Source organism: Pseudoliparis swirei, chromosome 22, assembly GCF_029220125.1.
Source record: "Pseudoliparis swirei isolate HS2019 ecotype Mariana Trench chromosome 22, NWPU_hadal_v1, whole genome shotgun sequence".
Classification (NCBI taxonomy): Eukaryota; Metazoa; Chordata; class Actinopteri; order Perciformes; family Liparidae; genus Pseudoliparis; species Pseudoliparis swirei.
In genome coordinates this window covers 17,105,787-17,128,523 of record NC_079409.1, presented here as the reverse complement: position 1 = coordinate 17,128,523, position 22,737 = coordinate 17,105,787, and the positions used below count along the sequence as shown (strand labels likewise).

The 22,737-nt window shown below is 49.2% G+C and overlaps 4 protein-coding genes and 7 pseudogenes across 4 annotated transcripts; all 11 read right to left on the bottom strand.

The window, feature by feature from the left end:
• Window positions 1–10,025: 10,025 nt before the first annotated feature.
• LOC130213283 (insulin-like growth factor I) lies at window positions 10,026–10,471 on the bottom strand (annotated as a pseudogene).
• Window positions 10,472–11,126: 655 nt separating this feature from the next.
• Window positions 11,127–11,594, bottom strand: LOC130213282 (insulin-like growth factor I). The gene has a single exon (XM_056444772.1). It carries the CDS (start codon window positions 11,592–11,594, stop codon window positions 11,127–11,129), a length of 468 nt encoding a protein of 155 aa, XP_056300747.1.
• A 656-nt stretch (window positions 11,595–12,250) lies between these two features.
• On the bottom strand, window positions 12,251–12,718 carry LOC130213281 (insulin-like growth factor I; annotated as a pseudogene).
• Window positions 12,719–13,366: 648 nt separating this feature from the next.
• LOC130213280 (insulin-like growth factor I) lies at window positions 13,367–13,829 on the bottom strand (annotated as a pseudogene).
• Window positions 13,830–14,367: 538 nt separating this feature from the next.
• LOC130213279 (insulin-like growth factor I) lies at window positions 14,368–14,884 on the bottom strand (annotated as a pseudogene).
• A 648-nt stretch (window positions 14,885–15,532) lies between these two features.
• Window positions 15,533–17,076, bottom strand: LOC130213277 (uncharacterized; annotated as a pseudogene).
• A 664-nt stretch (window positions 17,077–17,740) lies between these two features.
• Window positions 17,741–18,196, bottom strand: LOC130213276 (insulin-like growth factor I; annotated as a pseudogene).
• Window positions 18,197–18,824: 628 nt separating this feature from the next.
• On the bottom strand, window positions 18,825–19,262 carry LOC130213275 (insulin-like growth factor I). The gene is given in 3 exon segments (XM_056444770.1): window positions 18,825–18,948; window positions 18,950–19,238; window positions 19,241–19,262. Coding segments are annotated over 3 exon segments (435 nt in total).
• Window positions 19,263–19,935: 673 nt separating this feature from the next.
• On the bottom strand, window positions 19,936–20,391 carry LOC130212676 (insulin-like growth factor I). Its single transcript, XM_056443784.1, has one exon. The coding sequence runs from the start codon at window positions 20,389–20,391 to the stop codon at window positions 19,936–19,938; it is 456 nt and encodes a 151-aa protein (XP_056299759.1).
• Window positions 20,392–21,041: 650 nt separating this feature from the next.
• Window positions 21,042–21,515, bottom strand: LOC130213274 (insulin-like growth factor I). Its single transcript, XM_056444769.1, has one exon. The coding sequence runs from the start codon at window positions 21,513–21,515 to the stop codon at window positions 21,042–21,044; it is 474 nt and encodes a 157-aa protein (XP_056300744.1).
• A 654-nt stretch (window positions 21,516–22,169) lies between these two features.
• On the bottom strand, window positions 22,170–22,627 carry LOC130213273 (insulin-like growth factor I; annotated as a pseudogene).
• Window positions 22,628–22,737: the final 110 nt, after the last annotated feature.

Here is a 22,737-nt window from a genome sequence, read left to right as displayed (position 1 = left end):
TGTTTTTTGAATTTTGTTTGCAAATCTGGAAAATAATGAACGAAAACATAACATGTACATAAGTATTCACAGCCTTTGTCATGACACTCACAATTTAGCTCAGGTGCATCCTGTTTCCACTGATCATCCTTGAGATGTTTGATTGGAGTCCACCTGTGCTAAATTCAGTTGATTGGACATGATTGAGAAAGGCTCACACACCTGTCTATATAAGGTGTCACAGTTGACAGTGCATATCAGAGTCTCTGCTGCTTTCTTCTGGCACACAGGAGTTTAACGTGTGCTCTCATACAGGCAATTTACGAGGGCGCTCTGAGATTGGAAGACGTCACAACAAGAGGTTTTGGCGGGCGGCTGTCTGTTTTTTTTTTCCGGAGTGGTACGAAGCTAGTAAGCATGACAAACGGAAGTTTGGAGGATTAGTTTCAGCGGAGTGTACATGCACTGACCTGTGACTGGACTAAGGATGGGAGGTGATAGTGATGGAGGGTGGGAGTGAGGATATGGATTATAATAGCTGGAATGAAGTGGGGAATATGAAACGAGCCAGGAGTCGTAGCAGTAGATCTGGTAGTAGTGGGGACGGGAGAGAGAAAAGCAGGGGGATGAGGGAGAAGTTTGCAGAGGAGGGGTTCAAAATAATTGTGAGATTCAAGGATGGAAATGACATTCGGAAAATAAGCCCGGTGGCGCTGACTCGTGGGTTGAAGGAGAAAGTTGGCGAGATTCTGATGGCGGATTGTTGATCCAGTGTAAGGACCAGGGGCAGAGAGGGAAAGCAATGAAGCTGAAAAAAGTGTGCAATATAGTGGTTGAGAGCGTGAAGAAGTTAAATGATGGGCCCTTGGTTAGAGGCGTGATATACGGTATCCCAGTGGAAGAGAACGTGGAGGAACTGAGAGCAAGTATTAAAGGGGGTACAGTTATTGGGATTAAATGTCTGCAGGCAAGACGAGGTGGAGAAAGGGTGGACAGTTTGTCAGTGCTGCTAGATTTTGAAGAAAGGGTGTTGCCTGACTCTGTGGGGTATTTAAGGTATAGAGTAAGAGCATATGTCCCACCACCTTTGAGGTGTTTCAAATGCCAAAAGTATGGCCATATTGCGGCAGCGTGTAAAGGGAAGCAAAGATGTGGAGGGGAATATGATTATGGGAAATGTGAGGCTGGGACAGAGCTCAAATGTGCAAATTGCAGAGGTGTGGCCTATGGTGGGTGAGAAGTGAGAAAGAAGGAAGTGGTAGTGCAGCAGCTGAAAGTGAAAATGAATATATCTTATGCAGAAGCAGCAAAGATGGCTCAGAGGGAAAGTGGGGGGGAGATGTAGTCAGGAAGGAACCGGCTCAACAGCCAAGTGAACAACTATCGACTAAGAGTCAAAGGGGAGATGAGAATATAATGGCAGTAAATAAGGAGCACTTTGTGTTTTCATGGCAGAAGTGGTTAACTGCACATTCCAGGCAAAAGGGAGATCTGAGAAAATTGAAATAATAGTAAAAAGTGCAGCAAGATACTTAAATATTCACGGAATAACTGGGATGGCGGTACAGGAAGAGCTTACAAAACAGGGGCAGTTAACCAAAGAATCACGCTCACAGGATTAATCATGTTAATTCTACAATGGAATGCTCGGAGTTTGTTAGCAAATGGACAAGAATTCAAAAAATATGTTGAATATTCCTAGTAAGCCAGATGTCATATGCATACAGGAAACCTGGTTAAAACCAAATTTGGACTTCAGACAAGCTGGATATGCGTGTGATAGGGAGGGTGGTCAAGGAGGAGGATGTGCCACATTTATTCGTGAAGATGTCACATTTAGAGGTGAAGATAGGGACTGAGCTCGAAAATGTAACTGGAGATCTGGGCAAGGGAAGGAGAGGTCATAGTTGTACATTTTTATAATCAAAATAGAGTAATAGATTGGCACAAATTGAAAGGATAGGTGGCAACAAGGTGGTGGTATGTGGAGATTTTAATGCACATAATACATTATGGGGTGGAGTAAGAACGGATCTCAATGGGGAGGTATTGGAAGAGTTACTAGAGGAACACAATTTGGTTTGTTTAAACGATGGCAGAGGGACTAGATTAGATGTGCACACAGGGAACATGTCGGCGCTAGACTTAACCATTGTATCTAGGAGTTTAGCAGGGATATGTGAGTGGGAGGTAGAAGAGGAAAGATCAGTGGGCAGTGATCATTTTCCAATAAAGTGTAAAATAGCATTACAAAGGAGTAAGGAACGGGGAGAGTTGATAGGTAAGTGGGTGTTTAATAGGGCAAAATGGTAACTTTTCAAATATATATGCGAGCAACAAATGGATAAAATAGACTTAAATGAAGATGTCGACGAGGTTGATATAAAAATGACATTTACAATACTGGAAGCAGCAAAACAAGCAATAGCTAAAAGTAAAGGAAGGAAAGGGGGTCCCCGGACAGAGGAATGTGGGAGTAGTGAAAGAAACAAAGCTCTTAAGCTATTAAAAAGAACACACAACTTCCAGAATCTGATCCAGTACAAACAAGCGCAGACAAGAGTACGGGGAACCATTCGGAAAGCAAAAAGGGAACGCTGGAGGAATTACTGTAGTAGAATTGGGAGATCAACACCTGTGGGAGAGATTTGGGAGATCAGAAGTATGGCAGTATCCACTACTGAAGAAAGGGGAGGAAACGGCAGCAACAGATGGGGAGAGGGCAGAGATGATAGCAAAAGCGTTAATAGAAATCCACAGCTCTGCCAACCTTACAGGAGAGGGTAAATTAGGGAGGGAAAGGACACGGTCGGCTCATCCTGGTGCTCTGGAAAGAAGAGACAATACTAATAGTTCAATGGATGCCCCATTTACTTTGGAAGAGGTTAAAAGGGTGATAGAAAGAGCCGGATTGACATCACCAGGGAAGGATGAAATATGTTATATAATGCTGAAGCATTTAGGTAGGTTAGCAATGACGAAATTGGTATCATTTTATAATAAAATTTGGGAAATGGGGAGACTTCCTAGATCATGGAAAGAAGCTGTGATTATTCCAATCAGGAAACCGGGCAAAGATTCATCAAATCCAACAAATTATAGACCCATAGCACTAACCTCTCATGTAGGTAAAATTATGGAGAGAATGATAACAGAGATTAAGCTATTATATGGAGACCAGGGGAATGATAACACCTCATCAAAGTGGATTTCAGAAAGGTAGAGGAACTATAGACCCAATTATTTGTTTAGAGACGAATCAAAAAAGCCCAGGTAAATATGGTGGTGTTTTTTGATGTGGAAAAGGCATATGACATGGTTTGGAAGGAAGGGTTGATGATTAAATTGAATATTATGGAATAGGGGGCAGAGCATACAATTGGATTAAAGACTTTTTACTTGACAGAGTTATCCAAGTCAGAATTGGGACAGCACTATCGGGAAGATACCCGGTGGAGAATGGTACACCTCAGGGTAGTGTAATCAGTCCAATACTGTTCTCCATGATAAATGATGTGTTCCTTCGAGTTCAGAGTGGTATTGGACGATCCCTATTCGCAGATGATGGAGCGTTGTGGAAGAGGGGGAAGAACATAAACTATATTAAAGGGAAGGTACAAGAGGCCGTGAATGAAGTATAAAGATGGTCTTATGCATGGGGATTCAAGTTTTCTGTGGGGAAAACTAAAACAATCTGCTTTACGAGGAAGAGAGGAGTGGTTATTCAGCTAAAGCTATATGGGCAAATTATTGAACAAGTGAAGGTTTTTAGGTTTCTAGGGGTGTGGTTCGATGATAAGCTAACATGGAATGAGCAGATTCAGATGATAGTTCGGAAATGTAAAAATATCTTAAATGTGATGAGGTGTCTAACTGGGTCGGAATGGGGAGCCAGCAGGCCTGCAATGAAGAATATTGATATTGCGCTGATGAGATCAGTTTTTGATTATGGGTGTATAGCGTTTGGAACTGCGGCAAAAACGTCACGAAAAAAGTTGGATGTGGTGCAATCTCAGGCTATGCGACTTTGTTGTGGGGCTTTGAGAACAAGTCCTGTGTCTGCTCTCCAGGTGGAGGTGGGTGAGATGCCGCTGCATTTGAGACGTAAACAATTAATGTTGAGCTATTGGGCCAATCTGCAAGGGCATTCCGTGGACAAGCACCCAACCACAAAGGGGCTCATGCCGTGTTGGGAAAGCGAAAGGGACAAACGGGGCTGCTTTGCGTGGAGTAGTGGACAATTTGCAAGGGAGATGGGGTTTAATCAGATAAAATTCACTGCTACCGTGTCGCTATCGGTAACACCTCCTTGGTTATTTTCCTCAGTATTAGTTGATCAATTTTTTCTCATTCTGAACAAAACCCAAGCACTTAAAAACATTGATAATATTGCAGGAATGGTGGAGGATAGGCTAAAGACGACGTAAATCATTTACTCCGGTATACACGGATGGATCGAAAGAGCCTAGTACAGGTAGAACCGGTTTTGCGGTCACCAGCCCTTCTTTTCGTTATGAAGTAAAACGGAGATCGTCAGACCATCTGTCGGTGTATACAGTCGAGACATTGGCCATTCTAGCAGCACTACAGTGGGTGGAGAAGGTTCAGATAAGTAAGGTCATTTGTTCGGATTCCAGTTCAACATTGTCATTACAAGCACTCACATCTAACAGCAGGCAGGACTTAATCAATGAAATACACTAAGCAATTTTTCGTCTTAAATCATATGGGTATTTTGGTAGTATTCATGTGGGTGCCGGCACATAGAGGGGTAAAGGGAAATGAAGCAGCAGATAAACTAGCAAAGCAAGCATTGGAATGTCAGAACAAGAAGGACATTTTATTTAGCAAATCAGAAGCTAAATCACGAATAAAAATAAACATTCTTAAGGAATGGCAGCACAGGAAGACATCTGTATACTATTCAGAAGGATGTTAACAAGGGGAGGACAACAATATTTAGTACTAGAGAAGAAAACATATTGACTAGACTCAGGATTGGACATACAAAGCTAAACAAAACAATGCAATTAATTAAAAAACACCCAACCGGACTGCGAATACTGCAAGACAGCAGAAATGGTGGATCATGTCATGTGGCATTGCCAGAAATTTAGAAACGAGCAAGGCAGGTTGAAGAGGAGGCTGGCAGTAGGAGGGGTGCAATTGAGGGATGCATTATCCTTGGGGCAGGAAGGGTGCTGCAGTATCTGAAGGAGACGGGGTTGAATAAAAGAATTTAGGGCACTGAAGTTGACAGGGCTCCCTTCTTGGTTTAGTTTATTTTTATTTTTGAGGGGATAAAGTGCTAGATATTTCTAGTTCGCAAAGAAAGGCAGTAGGTGGCGGTAATGCACCAGTTTGGATGCCAGCCGCCTAAAAACAAAAAAGAAGAAGTGCATATCAGAGCATAAACCAAGCCATGAAGTTCAAGGAATTATCTATAGACCTCCGAGACAGAATTGTATCGAGGCACAGATCTGGCGAAGGGTACAGAAAGATTTCTGCAGCATTGAAAGTCCCAATGAGCACAGTGGCCTCCATCATCCGGAAATGGAAGAAGTTTGGAACCACCAGGACTTCCTAGAGTTGGCCGCCCAGCCAGACTGAGCGATCAGGGGAGAAGGGCCTTAGTCAGGGAGGTGACCAGGAACCCGATGGTCACTGACAGAGCTCCAGTGTTGTTCTATGAAGAGAGGAGAACCTTCCAGAAGGACAACCATCTCTGCAGCACTCCACAAATCAGGCCTGTTTGGTCGAGTGGCCAGACGGAAGCCACTCCTCAGTAAAAAGCACATGACAGCCCGCCTAGAGTTTGCAAAAAAGCACCTGAAGGACTCTCAGACCATGAGAAACAAAATTCTCTGGTCTGATAAAACAAAGATTTAACTCTTTGGCCTGAATGCCAAGCGTCATGTCTAGAGGAAACTAGGCACTGCTCATCACCTGGCCAATACCATCCCTACAGTGAAGCATGGTGGTGGCAGCATCATGCTGTGGGAATGTTTTTCAGCGGGAGGAACTGGGAGACTAGTCAGGATTGAGGGAAAGATGAATGCAGCAATGTACAGAGACATCCTCGATGAAAACATGCTCCAAAGCGCTCTGGACCTCAGACAGCGGCGACGGTTCATCTTCCAACAGGACAAGGACCCGAAGCACACAGCCAAGATAACAAAGGAGTGGCTTCGGGACAACTCTGTGAATGTCCTTGAGTGGCCCAGCCAGAGCCCTGACTTGAACATCTCTGGAGAGATCTGAAAATGGCTGTGCACCGATGCTCCCCATCCAACCTGATGGAACTTGAGAGGTTCTGCAAAGAAGAATGGGATAAACTGCCCAGAAACAGGTGTGCCACGCTTGCGGAATCATACCCAAGAAGACTTGAGGCTGTAATTGCTGCCAAAGGTGCTTCAACAAAGTATTGAGCAAAGGCTGTGAATACTTATGTACATGTTATGTTTTCGTTCTTTATTTTTAATAAATGTGCAAAAAACAGTTTTCAGTTTGTCATTCTGGGTTTTTGTGTAGAATTGTTACGTCCCCTTTTGGTCTAAGGGATAAGCGGGGGGAACGAACACAGGACAGTCAAAGAATAAGTGGAAACGCTCAAAATTAGGAGTATCGTGGTCAAATAATATTTATTTATAATACACAAGACAAAGGTTCAATAACGTGGGAGAGATCGGGACAGTTGCGGTTGTGCCAAACAAATGAACTCAAGATAACAAAACTAGGCCTGGCTATCTACCTCTGAAAAGAAACAAACAAAATGGCTCCACTAGCTTCTCTAACAAAGTTTGCGTCAAAACAATACAGAGGCAGCAACAACCATTAACCTAGTGTTTCTAGACACATAGTACCTACATGAGTGCATAAATGTACAGGGTACCCCAAACTTACCGACTGTCCACAACCTCTCACCACAAACCTTCGATCACTCGGTGGCAGTGTCCACATTAACACTCTCCCCAAAAACCACCACCCCAAAGTCTTCCGTCTTCTCGGCTTTAAACAGGGCCCGCCCAGCCGATTGGCCAGCTCGCCTTCTTGCACCCAGGTGAGTTGGATTGGCCGGTTTAGGTGGCAATTGATTCCACCTGAAGAGAACACAAGGGGGGAGGGGAACACACACAACACTGACACGTAACAAGAATGTTGAGGAAAATAATGAATTTAATCCATTTTGGAATAAGGCTGTAACATAACAATGTGGAAAAAATGAAGCGCTGTGAATACTTTCCGGATGCACTATATATTTCGCATGTTCTCCATCCTGAAAGTTCTTATGATGGAAGCAACTATGAAGCGGCTGAAGTTAGGTTGGACCCTCTGGCCAGCCTCCCTCATGCTCAACCCATGGTTGAGAACATGGTCTACAACAGTTGCCCGGATTTCATTTGAGATCACCATTCTCCTTCTCTCTCCTCCTTCTCCTTGTCCTCTCCCTCCTTCTTCTTGTCCTCCTCTTACTTCTCTCTGTCCTCTGCCTCCTCTTCCTCTCCTTCTCTGGTTGTCGTTATCTGCCACGTTCTCCATTGCTCATCAAACAAAACAGAGGCTCAAGGCACTTTTATGCTGCAGTCCTGATTGCAAATTGCTCAACAGACCTGAATGTTTAGAGATTTGACTATTTGTGTGTTGTAGGTTGATGCTTTGAGATTTTACTTGAGAAGTATGTGCAACAACTGAACATTGTGTGTAGTGTTTTGACAACAAGGTGATGTGTAATTGACATCAGAGTGTAAACAAAGAAAATCAGTCTAATGCAGATAAGGCAGTGTGAAGTATTGCCAAATTGGGTCGAACGATTGGTACATGAAGAGAAGGTTGTGCAAATTGTGCCGAATTTTCGCTTTTTGGGTGTTAACAACTGTGAAAAACTGTAATACACAACCCTTCACTTGTGTGTTTGTGTAGCCATGTTCCATTTACAGTTTTTTTTCAAGCGCTACCAAGCCTTTGTCCAATCAGTGGTCCCATTTTCAAAACTAAACACAATTAGCACAGCATCGGTCTTTTGTGGCCGTACCATTCACACATTTCATGTCGTTTTCAAACAATATGCAGTCGGTGAACACATTTCCACAATGCATACATTTTCTTAACAGACAAGCTATACCTCCCAACAAAATGGATTGTTTTTGTATTATTTTTGAATGTTAACACACAACATCCCACAATGGCAAAAACAATATTCCAAACCTTAGATAGTCTAAAAACCTCTTCTGCAATGATATCAGTTCTAAAACAATATATCTCGGCTGATAATAAACAAACAATTGATTATCCATCTCCTGATGGTAGGTCAAAGTTTGGAATGTTTTTGGGAAATATGTTTTCACAAGTTTTGGATAAAAATGTATGTAAATTTTGACTGACAGGTTGAGATGTTGATCACACAGACACCGCCTACATTGACTAACCGAATGTTAGGGTTAGCTTGTTGCCACTGTGTTTTTGTTCAGAATGCTCTTGTGTATTTCTTGGATATTTTGTTCACTGTAAGCAATACTGTAAAACTTTTTCTGTTCCATCATACTGTAAACGGTATTTATACTGTACCTCCTGTAGTAAACGGCACAGAAAAAAACTGATTTGGTTTTTACTGGAATGCTTTTGAATGAATATTGCATGTGGACATACAGTTCCCAACCAAGAAATGTAGTGTAAAAACAGTGGATTGCATGTTTTGCATGCAAATACCTGAAAAACTTAAACATAAAAGTCTATGCAGTTTTTGTAATGTCAGCAATAGTCAGTGTTTTGAAACCTGGTGTACTTTGATTGACTGGAAGGAGCTTGTGAAGTGAAAACAAGAGTTATAAACATAACTAAGTGTTTGAGTTTGACAGTAACAAAGTGGCGTAAAATGACACGTGAAAAGCCTAAAGTTATTGACAAAATGTCAATAAAATATGGTACTAGCTATACACACATCAGGTTCAGAATGTTAGCTTAACCACGACAGTTGTTAACCAGTATTATGTAATCACTACTCACTCAGTTAACCAATTGAAGGCACACTGAAAAGCGCTGGTAGTGGTCCACAATTTGGAAGTCATGACTCTGGAAGTGTGATGTTTCTTCAATTAAATAAATCAAAAGTAAGCAGAAGAGGAGTCGTACACAATAACCTTATATAAGTTAACACCATTATTTCAGCAGTGCAACAAAACAGGTCTATTAAATGTGGTCTCCTAAATATTCGATCTCTGTCATCTAAAGATGTTACTAAATGATTTAATATCAGATAATCACATTGATTTATGTTGCCTAACTGAAACCTGGCTGAGCCATGAAGAATATGTCTGCCTAAATGAATCGACTCCTCCAAATCATATTAATACTCACATTCCTCGAGGCACCGGTCGAGGAGGTGGAGTAGCAGCCATCTTTGAATCGAGCCTATTAATTAATCCTCAACCAAAATTACACTACACCTCATTTGAAAGCCTTGTTCTTAGTGTCACAACCCGGCTCAGGGATGTAAACAAGAAGGGGACACAGATGCCAATAGACGGTAAACAGTACTCCAGTTTATTAAGAATACTAAATATAAAGCCTACAGCCAGCCAAACCAGCACCATCGAGGGTGGGATGTGAAGGTCAGCGTGAGTGCAAGGTGTTGTATGTGCAACATGAGTGTTGAAGGGTGTACCCATGACCAAACCAAACCACGTGTTGGGCTGGCCAACGGAGGAGAGGGCAAAACCCAAGCCTCCAGCACAATGGGCAGCCACCATCTTATAGACCCTGGGACACACCACTGGCAGGTGTGCCCCATGGGCTTAATTGATGGTCCGGCCTCGCCCCTTAAAGGGGAAGTGGCGTCACATTTTTTATTTTTATGTGATGTTGACAAGTGGTTTATTCAGCAGGAATTGGTGAACAATTTGTCAGAATATGTTTTCTACAGAAGGCAGTCGAGCACTATAAATAACAGCGCTGTAATCAAACAGTTTCTTGGACAGTGAGCTTCAAGCGGGGCTTCGTTGTCTTTGGTTTTGTGCTGTACGTCTGAGAGGACCAGCGTTGTCGACTGACTATACAATCTTGAAGGATGAATGACAATGTGCAGGTAGAGGTCTCTTCTTGTTTTTGTCTTGTCCGGCTGCTGTGCCGTCCAACGCTCCGCGCTCCTGTCCATCTTGTGGCCGGCGGCGGCACTGACCTTCGGCGCCCGGTCCGTGTGGCGCTGTGCGCGGACGGACCTGGCGGCCTTGCTGGTCTTGGGAGGCGCGCAGTACATTTCCAGGCGCCGCAGCTCACAGCTCTGGAAGCAGCACTGCGTCCACGATGCCGCTGGGACCGCTGCTGCGTTGCTATAGCCTGGTTTACTGAAATAGAAGCCTCTCTCCCACACGAACTGCAGCTTGTCGACCAGCTCCGCCCCGCACAGGGTCTCCGGACCCGCCCTGGTTCCCGTCGGAGTCAGGCTGAGGACGCACAGCAGTAGTGAGAGGGCGTGGCTACAGGAGATACAGCACATCGCACATTTATTGGGCATTCACCAACACAGACAGCTGCTCCTCTCGGCTCAGCAGCTCCAACGTCAACGTCACAACCCGGCTCAGGGATGTAAACAAGAAGGGGACACAGATGCCAATAGACGGTAAACAGTACTCCAGTTTATTAAGAATACTAAATATAAAGCCTACAGCCAGCCAAACCGGCACCATCGAGGGTGGGATGTGAAGGTCAGCGTGAGTGCAAGGTGTTGTAGGTGTTGTATGTGCAACATGAGTGTTGAAGGGTGTACCCATGACCAAACCAAACCACGTGTTGGGCTGGCCAACGGAGGAGAGGGCAAAACCCAAGCCTCCAGCACAATGGGCAGCCACCATCTTATAGACCCTGGGACACACCACTGGCAGGTGTGCCCCATGGGCGTAATTGATGGTCCGGCCTCGCCCCTTAAAGGGGAAGTGGCGTCACATTTTTTATTTTTATGTGATGTTGACAAGTGGTTTATTCAGCAGGAATTGGTGAACAATTTGTCAGAATATGTTTTCTACAGAAGGCAGTCGAGCACTATAAATAACAGCGCTGTAATCAAACAGTTTCTTGGACAGTGAGCTTCAAGCGGGGCTTCGTTGTCTTTGGTTTTGTGCTGTACGTCTGAGAGGACCAGCGTTGTCGACTGACTATACAATCTTGAAGGATGAATGACTATGTGCAGGTAAAGGTCTCTTCTTGTTTTTTGTCTTGTCCGGCTGCTGTGCCGTCCTACGCTCCGCGCTCCTGTCCATCTTGTGGCCGGCGGCGGCACTGACCTTCGGCGCCCGGTCCGTGTGGCGCTGTGCGCGGACGGACCTGGCGGCCTTGCTGGTCTTGGGAGGCGCGCAGTACATTTCCAGGCGCCGCAGCTCACAGCTCTGGAAGCAGCACTCGTCCACGATGCCGCGGGACCGCCGCGCGTTGGATTCATAGCCTGGTTTACTGAAATAGAAGCCTCTCTCCCCGCACACGAACTGCAGCTTGTCGACCAGCTCCGCCCCGCACAGGGTCTCCGGACCCGCCCTGGTTCCCGTCGGAGTCAGGCTGAGGACGCACAGCAGTAGTGAGAGGGCGTGGCTACAGGAGATACAGCACATCGCACATTTATTGGGCATTCACCAACACAGACAGCTGCTCCTCTCGGCTCAGCAGCTCCAACGTCAACGTCACAACCCGGCTCAGGGATGTAAACAAGAAGGGGACACAGATGCCAATAGACGGTAAATAGTACTCCAGTTTATTAAGAATACTAAATATAAAGCCTACAGCCAGCCAAACCGGCACCATCGAGGGTGGGATGTGAAGGTCAGCGTGAGTGCAAGGTGTTGTATGTGAGGTATGTGCAACATGAGTGTTGACGGGTGTACCCATGACCAAACCAAACCACGTGTTGGGCTGGCCAACGGAGGAGAGGGCAAAACCCAAGCCTCCAGCACAATGGGCAGCCACCATCTTATAGACCCTGGGACACACCACTGGCAGGTGTGCCCCATGGGCTTAATTGATGGTCCGGCCCCGCCTCTTAAAGGGGAAGTGGCGTCACATTTTTTATTTTTATGTGATGTTGACAAGTGGTTTATTCAGCAGGAATTGGTGAACAATTTGTCAGAATATGTTTTCTACAGAAGGCAGTCGAGCACTATAAATAACAGCGCTGTAATCAAACAGTTTCTTGGACAGTGAGCTTCAAGCGGGGCTTCGTTGTCTTTGGTTTTGTGCTGTACGTCTGAACGTCTGGGAGGACCAGCGTTGTTCCAGAGTTGTCGACTGATTATACAATCTTGAAGGATGAATGACTATGTGCAGGTAAAGGTCTCTTCTTGTTTTTTGTCTTGTCCGCTGCTGTGCCGCCCCACGCTCCGCGCTCCTGTCCATCTTGTGGCCGGCGGCGGCGGCGGCACTGACCTTCGGCGCCCGGTCCGTGTGGCGCTGTGCGCGGACGGACCTGGCGGCCTTGCTGGTCTTGGGAGGCGCGCCTGTCATTTCCAGGCGCCGCAGCTCACAGCTCTGGAAGCAGCACTCGTCCACGATGCCGCGGGACCGCTGCTGCGTTGGGGCCATAGCCTGGTTTACTGAAATAGAAGCCTCTCTCCCACACGAACTGCAGCTTGTCGACCAGCTCCGCCCGCACAGGGTCTCCGGACCCGCCCTGGTTCCCGCCGGAGTCAGGCTGAGGACCACAGCAGTAGTGAGAGGCGTGGCTACAGGAGATACAGCACATCGCACATTTATTGGGCATTCACCAACACAGACAGCTGCTCCTCTCGGCTCAGCAGCTCCAACGCCAACGTCACAACCCGGCTCAGGGATGTAAACAAGAAGGGACACAGATGCCAATAGACGGTAAACAGTACTCCAGTTTATTAAGAATACTAAATATAAAGCCTACAGCCAGCCAAACCGGCACCATCGAGGGTGGGATGTGAAGGTCAGCGTGAGTGCAAGGTGTTGTATGTGAGGTATGTGCAACATGAGTGTTGAAGGGTGTACCCATGACCAAACCAAACCACGTGTTGGGCTGGCCAACGGAGGAGAGGGCAAAACCCAAGCCTCCAGCACAATGGGCAGCCACCATCTTATAGACCCTGGGACACACCACTGGCAGGTGTGCCCCATGGGCTTAATTGATGGTCCGGCCTCGCCCCTTAAAGGGGAAGTGGCGTCACATTTTTTATTTTATTTTTTATTTTTATGTGATGTTGACAAGTGGTTTATTCAGCAGGAATTGGTGAACAATTTGTCAGAATATGTTTTCTACAGAAGGCAGTCGAGCACTATAAATAACAGCGCTGTAATCAAACAGTTTCTTGGACAGTGAGCTTCAAGCGGGGCTTCGTTGTCTTTGGTTTTGTGCTGTACGTCTGAGAGGACCAGCGTTGTTGACTGACTATACAATCTTGAAGGATGAATGACTATGTGCAGGTAAAGGTCTCTTCTTGTTTTTTGTCTTGTCCGGCTGCTGTGCCGCCCACGCCCGCGCTCCTGTCCATCTTGTGGCGGCGGCGGCGGCGGCACTGACCGGCGCCCGGTCCGTGTGGCGCTGTGCGCGACGGACCTGGCGGCCTTGCTGGTCTTGGGAGGCGCAGTACATCTCCAGGCGCCGCAGCTCACAGCTCTGGAAGCAGCACTCGTCCACGATGCCGCGGGACCGCCACGGCGTTGGGGCCATAGCCTGGTTTAGTGAAATAGAAGCCTCTCTCCCGCACACGAACTGCAGCTTGTCGACCAGCTCCGCCCGCACAGGGTCTCCGGACCCGCCCTGGTTCCCGTCGGAGTCAGGCTGAGGACGACAGCAGTAGTGAGAGGGCGTGGCTACAGGAGATACAGCACATCGCACATTTATTGGGCATTCACTAACACAGACAGCTGCTCCTCTCGGCTCAGCAGCTCCAACGTCAACGTCACAACCCGGCTCAGGGATGTAAACAAGAAGGGGACACAGATGCCAATAGACGGTAAACAGTACTCCAGTTTATTAAGAATACTAAATATAAAGCCTACAGCCAGCCAAACCGGCACCATCGAGGGTGGGATGTGAAGGTCAGCGTGAGTGCAAGGTGTTGTATGTGCAACATGAGTGTTGAAGGGTGTACCCATGACCAAACCAAACCACGTGTTGGGCTGGCCAACGGAGGAGAGGGCAAAACCCAAGCCTCCAGCACAATGGGCAGCCACCATCTTATAGACCCTGGGACACACCACTGGCAGGTGTGCCCCATGGGCTTAATTGATGGTCCGCCTCGCCCTTAAAGGGAAGTGGCGCACATTTTTATTTTATTTTTTTATGTGATGTTGACAAGTGGTTTATTCAGCAGGAATTGGTGAACAATTTGTCAGAATATGTTTTCTACAGAAGGCAGTCGAGCACTATAAATAACAGCGCTGTAATCAAACAGTTTCTTGGACAGTGAGCTTCAAGCGGGCTTCGTTGTCTTTGGTTTTGTGCTGTACGTCTGAGAGGACCAGCGTTGTCGACTGACTATACAATCTTGAAGGATGAATGACTATGTGCAGGTAAAGGTCTCTTCTTGTTTTTGTCTTGTCCGGCTGCTGTGCCGCCCGCTCCGCTCCTGTCCATCTTGTGGCCGGCGGCACTGATTCGGCGCCCGGTCCGTGTGGCGCTGTGCGACGGACCTGGCGGCCTTGCTGGTCTTGGGAGGCGCGCAGTACATTTCCAGGCGCCGCAGCTCACAGCTCTGGAAGCAGCACTCGTCCACGATGCCGCGGGACCGCCGCTTGATTCATAGCCTGGTTTACTGAAATAGAAGCCTCTCCCGCACACGAACTGCAGCTTGTCGACCAGCTCCGCCCGCACAGGGTCTCCGGACCCGCCCTGGTTCCGTCGGAGTCAGGCTGAGGACGACAGCAGTAGTGAGAGGGCGTGGCTACAGGAGATACAGCACATCGCACATTTATTGGGCATTCACCAACACAGACAGCTGCTCCTCTCGGCTCAGCAGCTCCAACGTCAACGTCACAACCCGGCTCAGGGATGTAAACAAGAAGGGGACACAGATGCCAATAGACGGTAAACAGTACTCCAGTTTATTAAGAATACTAAATATAAAGCCTACAGCCAGCCAAACCGGCACCATCGAGGGTGGGATGTGAAGGTCAGCGTGAGTGCAAGGTGTTGTAGGTGTTGTATGTGCAACATGAGTGTTGAAGGTGTACCCATGACCAAACCAAACCACGTGTTGGGCTGGCCAGGAGGAGAGGGCAAACCCAAGCCTCCAGCACAATGGGCAGCCACCATCTTATAGACCCTGGGACACACCACTGGCAGGTGTGCCCCATGGGCGTAATTGATGGTCCGGCCTCGCTTAAAGGGGAAGTGGCGTCACATTTTTTATTTTTATGTGATGTTGACAAGTGGTTTATTCAGCAGGAATTGGTGAACAATTTGTCAGAATATGTTTTCTACAGAAGGCAGTCGAGCACTATAAATAACAGCGCTGTAATCAAACAGTTTCTTGGACAGTGAGCTTCAAGCGTGGCTTCGTTGTCTTTGGTTTTGTGCTGTACGTCTGAGAGGACCAGCGTTGTCGACTGACTATACAATCTTGAAGGATGAATGACTATGTGCAGGTAAAGGTCTCTTCTTGTTTTTTGTCTTGTCCGGCTGCTGTGCCGCCCTACGCCCGCGCTCCTGTCCATCTTGTGGCGGGCGGCACTGACCGGCGCCCGGTCCGTGTGGCGCTGTGCGGACGGACCTGGCGGCCTGCTGGTCTTGGGAGGCGCAGTACATTTCCAGGCGCCGCAGCTCACAGCTCTGGAAGCAGCACTCGTCCACGATGCCGCGGGACCGCTGCGTTGGATTCATAGCCTGGTTTACTGAAATAGAAGCCTCTCCCCGCACACGAACTGCAGCTTGTCGACCAGCTCCGCCCGACAGGGTCTCCGGACCCGCCCTGGTTCCCGCCGGAGTCAGGCTGAGGACGCACAGCAGTAGTGAGAGGCGTGGCTACAGGAGATACAGCACATCGCACATTTATTGGGCATTCACCAACACAGACAGCTGCTCCTCTCGGCTCAGCAGCTCCAACGTCAACGTCACAACCCGGCTCAGGGATGTAAACAAGAAGGGACACAGATGCCAATAGACGGTAAATAGTACTCCAGTTTATTAAGAATACTAAATATAAAGCCTACAGCCAGCCAAACCGGCACCATCGAGGGTGGGATGTGAAGGTCAGCGTGAGTGCAAGGTGTTGTATGAGGTATGTGCAACATGAGTGTTGAAGGGTGTACCCATGACCAAACCAAACCACGTGTTGGGCTGGCCAACGGAGGAGAGGGCAAAACCCAAGCCTCCAGCACAATGGGCAGCCACCATCTTATAGACCCTGGGACACACCACTGGCAGGTGTGCCCCATGGGCTTAATTGATGGTCCGCCTCGCCCTTAAAGGGGAAGTGGCGTCACATTTTTTATTTTTATGTGATGTTGACAAGTGGTTTATTCAGCAGGAATTGGTGAACAATTTGTCAGAATATGTTTTCTACAGAAGGCAGTCGAGCACTATAAATAACAGCGCTGTAATCAAACAGTTTCTTGGACAGTGAGCTTCAAGCGGGCTTCGTTGTCTTTGGTTTTGTGCTGTACGTCTGAACGCCTGGGAGGACCAGCGTTGTTCCAGAGTTGTCGACTGATTATACAATCTTGAAGGATGAATGACTATGTGCAGGTAAAGGTCTCTTCTTGTTTTTGTCTTGTCCGGCTGCTGTGCCGCCCACGCCCGCGCTCCTGTCCATCTTGTGGCCGGCGCGGCGGCGGCACTGACCTTCGCGCCCGGTCCGTGTGGCGCTGTGCGGGACGGACCTGGCGGCCTTGCTGGTCTTGGGAGGCGCGCAGTACATTTCCAGGCGCCGCAGCTCACAGCTCTGGAAGCAGCACTCGTCCACGATGCCGCGGGACCGCCGCGTGGGGCCATAGCCTGGTTTACTGAAATAGAAGCCTCTCCCCGCACACGAACTGCAGCTTGTCGACCAGCTCCGCCCCGCACAGGGTCTCCGGACCCGCCCTGGTTCCCGTCGGAGTCAGGCTGAGGACGCACAGCAGTAGTGAGAGGGCGTGGCTACAGGAGATACAGCACATCGCACATTTATTGGGCATTCACCAACACAGACAGCTGCTCCTCTCGGCTCAGCAGCTCCAACGTCAACGTCACAACCCGGCTCAGGGATGTAAACAAGAAGGGGACACAGATGCCAATAGACGGTAAACAGTACTCCAGTTTATTAAGAATACTAAATATAAAGCCTACAGCCAGCCAAACCGGCACCATCGAGGGTGGGATGTGAAGGTCAGCGTGAGTGCAAGGTGTTGTATGTGAGGTATGTGCAACATGAGTGTTGAAGGGTGTACCCATGACCAAACCAAACCACGTGTTGGGCTGGCCAACGGAGGAGAGGGCAAAACCCAAGCCTCCAGCACAATGGGCAGCCACCATCTTATAGACCCTGGGACACACCACTGGCAGGTGTGCCCCATGGGCAATTGATGGTCCGCCTCGCCCCTTAAAGGGGAAGTGGCGTCACATTTTTTATTTTATTTTTTATTTTTATGTGATGTTGACAAGTGGTTTATTCAGCAGGAATTGGTGAACAATTTGTCAGAATATGTTTTCTACAGAAGGCAGTCGAGCACTATAAATAACAGCGCTGTAATCAAACAGTTTCTTGGACAGTGAGCTTCAAGCGGGGCTTCGTTGTCTTTGGTTTTGTGCTGTACGTCTGAGAGGACCAGCGTTGTTGACTGACTATACAATCTTGAAGGATGAATGACTATGTGCAGGTAAAGGTCTCTTCTTGTCTTTTGTCTTGTCCGGCTGCTGTGCCGTCCTACGCCCGCGCTCCTGTCCATCTTGTGGCCGGCGGCGGGCGGCACTGACCGGCGCCCGGTCCGTGTGGCGCTGTGCGCGGACGGACCTGGCGGCCTTGCTGGTCTTGGGAGGCGCAGTACATCTCCAGGCGCCGCAGCTCACAGCTCTGGAAGCAGCACTCGTCCACGATGCCGCGGGACCGCCCGCTGGGGCCATAGCCTGGTTTAGTGAAATAGAAGCCTCTCTCCCGCAACGAACTGCAGCTTGTCGACCAGCTCCGCCCACAGGGTCTCCGGACCCGCCCTGGTTCCCGTCGAGTCAGGCTGAGGACGCACAGCAGTAGTGAGAGGCGTGGCTACAGGAGATACAGCACATCGCACATTTATTGGGCATTCACCAACACAGACAGCTGCTCCTCTCGGCTCAGCAGCTCCAACGTCAACGTCACAACCCGGCTCAGGGATGTAAACAAGAAGGGGACACAGATGCCAATAGACGGTAAACAGTACTCCAGTTTATTAAGAATACTAAATATAAAGCCTACAGCCAGCCAAACCGGCACCATCGAGGTGGGATGTGAAGGTCAGCGTGAGTGCAAGGTGTTGTATGTGCAACATGAGTGTTGAAGGGTGTACCCATGACCAAACCAAACCACGTGTTGGGCTGGCCAACGGAGGAGAGGGCAAAACCCAAGCCTCCAGCACAATGGGCAGCCACCATCTTATAGACCCTGGGACACACCACTGGCAGGTGTGCCCCATGGGCTTAATTGATGGTCCGCCTCGCCTTAAAGGGAAGTGGCGTCACATTTTTATTTTATTTTTTTATGTGATGTTGACAAGTGGTTTATTCAGCAGGAATTGGTGAACAATTTGTCAGAATATGTTTTCTACAGAAGGCAGTCGAGCACTATAAATAACAGCGCTGTAATCAAACAGTTTCTTGGACAGTGAGCTTCAAGCGGGCTTCGTTGTCTTTGGTTTTGTGCTGTACGTCTGAGAGGACCAGCGTTGTCGACTGACTATACAATCTTGAAGGATGAATGACTATGTGCAGGTAAAGGTCTCTTCTTGTTTTTGTCTTGTCCGGCTGCTGTGCCGCCTACGCCCGCGCTCCTGTCCATCTTGTGGCCGGGCGGCGGCACTGACCAGGCGCCCGTCCGTGTGGCGCTGTGCGCGGACGGACCTGGCGGCCTTGCTGGTCTTGGGAGGCGCGCAGTACATTTCCAGGCGCCGCAGCTCACAGCTCTGGAAGCAGCACTCGTCCACGATGCCGCGGGACCGCCGCGTTGATTCATAGCCTGGTTTACTGAAATAGAAGCCTCTCTCCCACACGAACTGCAGCTTGTCGACCAGCTCCGACCCGCACAGGGTCTCTGGACCCGCCCTGCTTCCCGCCGGAGTCAGGCTGAGGACTCACAGCAGAAGTGAGAGGCGTGGCTACAGGAGATACAGCACATCGCACATTTATTGGGCATTCACCAACACAGACAGCTGCTCCTCTCGGCTCAGCAGCTCCAACGTCAACGTCACAACCCGGCTCAGGGATGTAAACAAGAAGGGACACAGATGCCAATAGACGGTAAATAGTACTCCAGTTTATTAAGAATACTAAATATAAAGCCTACAGCCAGCCAAACCGGCACCATCGAGGGTGGGATGTGAAGGTCAGCGTGAGTGCAAGGTGTTGTATGTGAGGTATGTGCAACATGAGTGTTGAAGGGTGTACCCATGACCAAACCAAACCACGTGTTGGGCTGGCCAACGGAGGAGAGGGCAAAACCCAAGCCTCCAGCACAATGGGCAGCCACCATCTTATAGACCCTGGGACACACCACTGGCAGGTGTGCCCCATGGGCTTAATTGATGGTCCGGCCTCGCCCCTTAAAGGGGAAGTGGCGTCACATTTTTTATTTTTATGTGATGTTGACAAGTGGTTTATTCAGCAGGAATTGGTGAACAATTTGTCAGAATATGTTTTCTACAGAAGGCAGTCGAGCACTATAAATAACAGCGCTGTAATCAAACAGTTTCTTGGACAGTGAGCTTCAAGCGGGGCTTCGTTGTCTTTGGTTTTGTGCTGTACGTCTGAACGTCTGGGAGGACCAGCGTTGTTCCAGAGTTGTCGACTGATTATACAATCTTGAAGGATGAATGACTATGTGCAGGTAAAGGTCTCTTCTTGTTTTTTGTCTTGTCCGGCTGCTGTGCCGTCCTACGCTCCGCGCTCCTGTCCATCTTGTGGCCGGCGGCGGCGGCGGCACTGACCTTCGGCGCCCGGTCCGTGTGGCGCTGTGCGCGGACGGACCTGGCGGCCTTGCTGGTCTTGGGAGGCGCGCAGTACATTTCCAGGCGCCGCAGCTCACAGCTCTGGAAGCAGCACTCGTCCACGATGCCGCGGGACCGCCGCGCGTTGGGGCCATAGCCTGGTTTACTGAAATAGAAGCCTCTCTCCCCGCACACGAACTGCAGCTTGTCGACCAGCTCCGCCCCGCACAGGGTCTCCGGACCCGCCCTGGTTCCCGTCGGAGTCAGGCTGAGGACGCACAGCAGTAGTGAGAGGGCGTGGCTACAGGAGATACAGCACATCGCACATTTATTGGGCATTCACCAACACAGACAGCTGCTCCTCTCGGCTCAGCAGCTCCAACGTCAACGTCACAACCCGGCTCAGGGATGTAAACAAGAAGGGGACACAGATGCCAATAGGCGGTAAACAGTACTCCAGTTTATTAAGAATACTAAATATAAAGCCTACAGCCAGCCAAACCGGCACCATCGAGGGTGGGATGTGAAGGTCAGCGTGAGTGCAAGGTGTTGTATGTGGTATGTGCAACATGAGTGTTGAAGGGTGTACCCATGACCAAACCAAACCACGTGTTGGGCTGGCCAACGGAGGAGAGGGCAAAACCCAAGCCTCCAGCACAATGGGCAGCCACCATCTTATAGACCCTGGGACACACCACTGGCAGGTGTGCCCCATGGGCTTAATTGATGGTCCGCCTCGCCTTAAAGGGGAAGTGGCGTCACATTTTTTATTTTTATGTGATGTTGACAAGTGGTTTATTCAGCAGGAATTGGTGAACAATTTGTCAGAATATGTTTTCTACAGAAGGCAGTCGAGCACTATAAATAACAGCGCTGTAATCAAACAGTTTCTTGGACAGTGAGCTTCAAGCGGGGCTTCGTTGTCTTTGGTTTTGTGCTGTACGTCTGAGAGGACCAGCGTTGTCGACTGACTATACAATCTTGAAGGATGAATGACTATGTGCAGGTAAAGGTCTCTTCTTGTTTTTTGTCTTGTCCGGCTGCTGTGCCGTCCTACGCTCCGCGCTCCTGTCCATCTTGTGGCCGGCGGCGGCGGCGGCACTGACCTTCGGCGCCCGGTCCGTGTGGCGCTGTGCGCGGACGGACCTGGCGGCCTTGCTGGTCTTGGGAGGCGCGCAGTACATCTCCAGGCGCCGCAGCTCACAGCTCTGGAAGCAGCACTCGTCCACGATGCCGCGGGACCGCCGCGCGTTGGGGCCATAGCCTGGTTTACTGAAATAGAAGCCTCTCTCCCCGCACACGAACTGCAGCTTGTCGACCAGCTCCGCCCCGCACAGGGTCTCCGGACCCGCCCTGGTTCCCGTCGGAGTCAGGCTGAGGACGCACAGCAGTAGTGAGAGGGCGTGGCTACAGGAGATACAGCACATCGCACATTTATTGGGCATTCACCAACACAGACAGCTGCTCCTCTCGGCTCAGCAGCTCCAACGTCAACGTCACAACCCGGCTCAGGGATGTAAACAAGAAGGGGACACAGATGCCAATAGACGGTAAACAGTACTCCAGTTTATTAAGAATACTAAATATAAAGCCTACAGCCAGCCAAACCGGCACCATCGAGGGTGGGATGTGAAGGTCAGCGTGAGTGCAAGGTGTTGTATGTGCAACATGAGTGTTGAAGGGTGTACCCATGACCAAACCAAACCACGTGTTGGGCTGGCCAACGGAGGAGAGGGCAAAACCCAAGCCTCCAGCACAATGGGCAGCCACCATCTTATAGACCCTGGGACACACCACTGGCAGGTGTGCCCCATGGGCTTAATTGATGGTCCGGCCTCGCCCCTTAAAGGGGAAGTGGCGTCACATTTTTTATTTTATTTTTTTATGTGATGTTGACAAGTGGTTTATTCAGCAGGAATTGGTGAACAATTTGTCAGAATATGTTTTCTACAGAAGGCAGTCGAGCACTATAAATAACAGCGCTGTAATCAAACAGTTTCTTGGACAGTGAGCTTCAAGCGGGGCTTCGTTGTCTTTAGTTTTGTGCTGTACGTCTGAACGTCTGGGAGGACCAGCGTTGTTCCAGAGTTGTCGACTGATTATACAATCTTGAAGGATGAATGACTATGTGCAGGTAAAGGTCTCTTCTTGTTTTTTGTCTTGTCCGGCTGCTGTGCGCCCCACGCTCCGCGCTCCTGTCCATCTTGTGGCGGCGGCGGCGGCGGCTGATTCGGCGCCCGGTCCGTGTGGCGCTGTGCGCGGACGGACCTGGCGGCCTTGCTGGTCTTGGGAGGCGCAGTACATCTCCAGTCGCCGCAGCTCACAGCTCTGGAAGCAGCACTGTCCACGATGCCGCGGGACCGCCGCGTTGGCCATAGCCTGGTTTACTGAAATAGAAGCCTCTCTCCGCACACGAACTGCAGCTTGTCGACCAGCTCCGCCCGCACAGGGTCTCCGGACCCGCCCTGGTTCCCGTCGGAGTCAGGCTGAGGACGCACAGCAGTAGTGAGAGGGCGTGGCTACAGGAGATACAGCACATCGCACATTTATTGGGCATTCACCAACACAGACAGCTGCTCCTCTCGGCTCAGCAGCTCCAACGTCAACGTCACAACCCGGCTCAGGGATGTAAACAAGAAGGGGACACAGATGCCAATAGACGGTAAA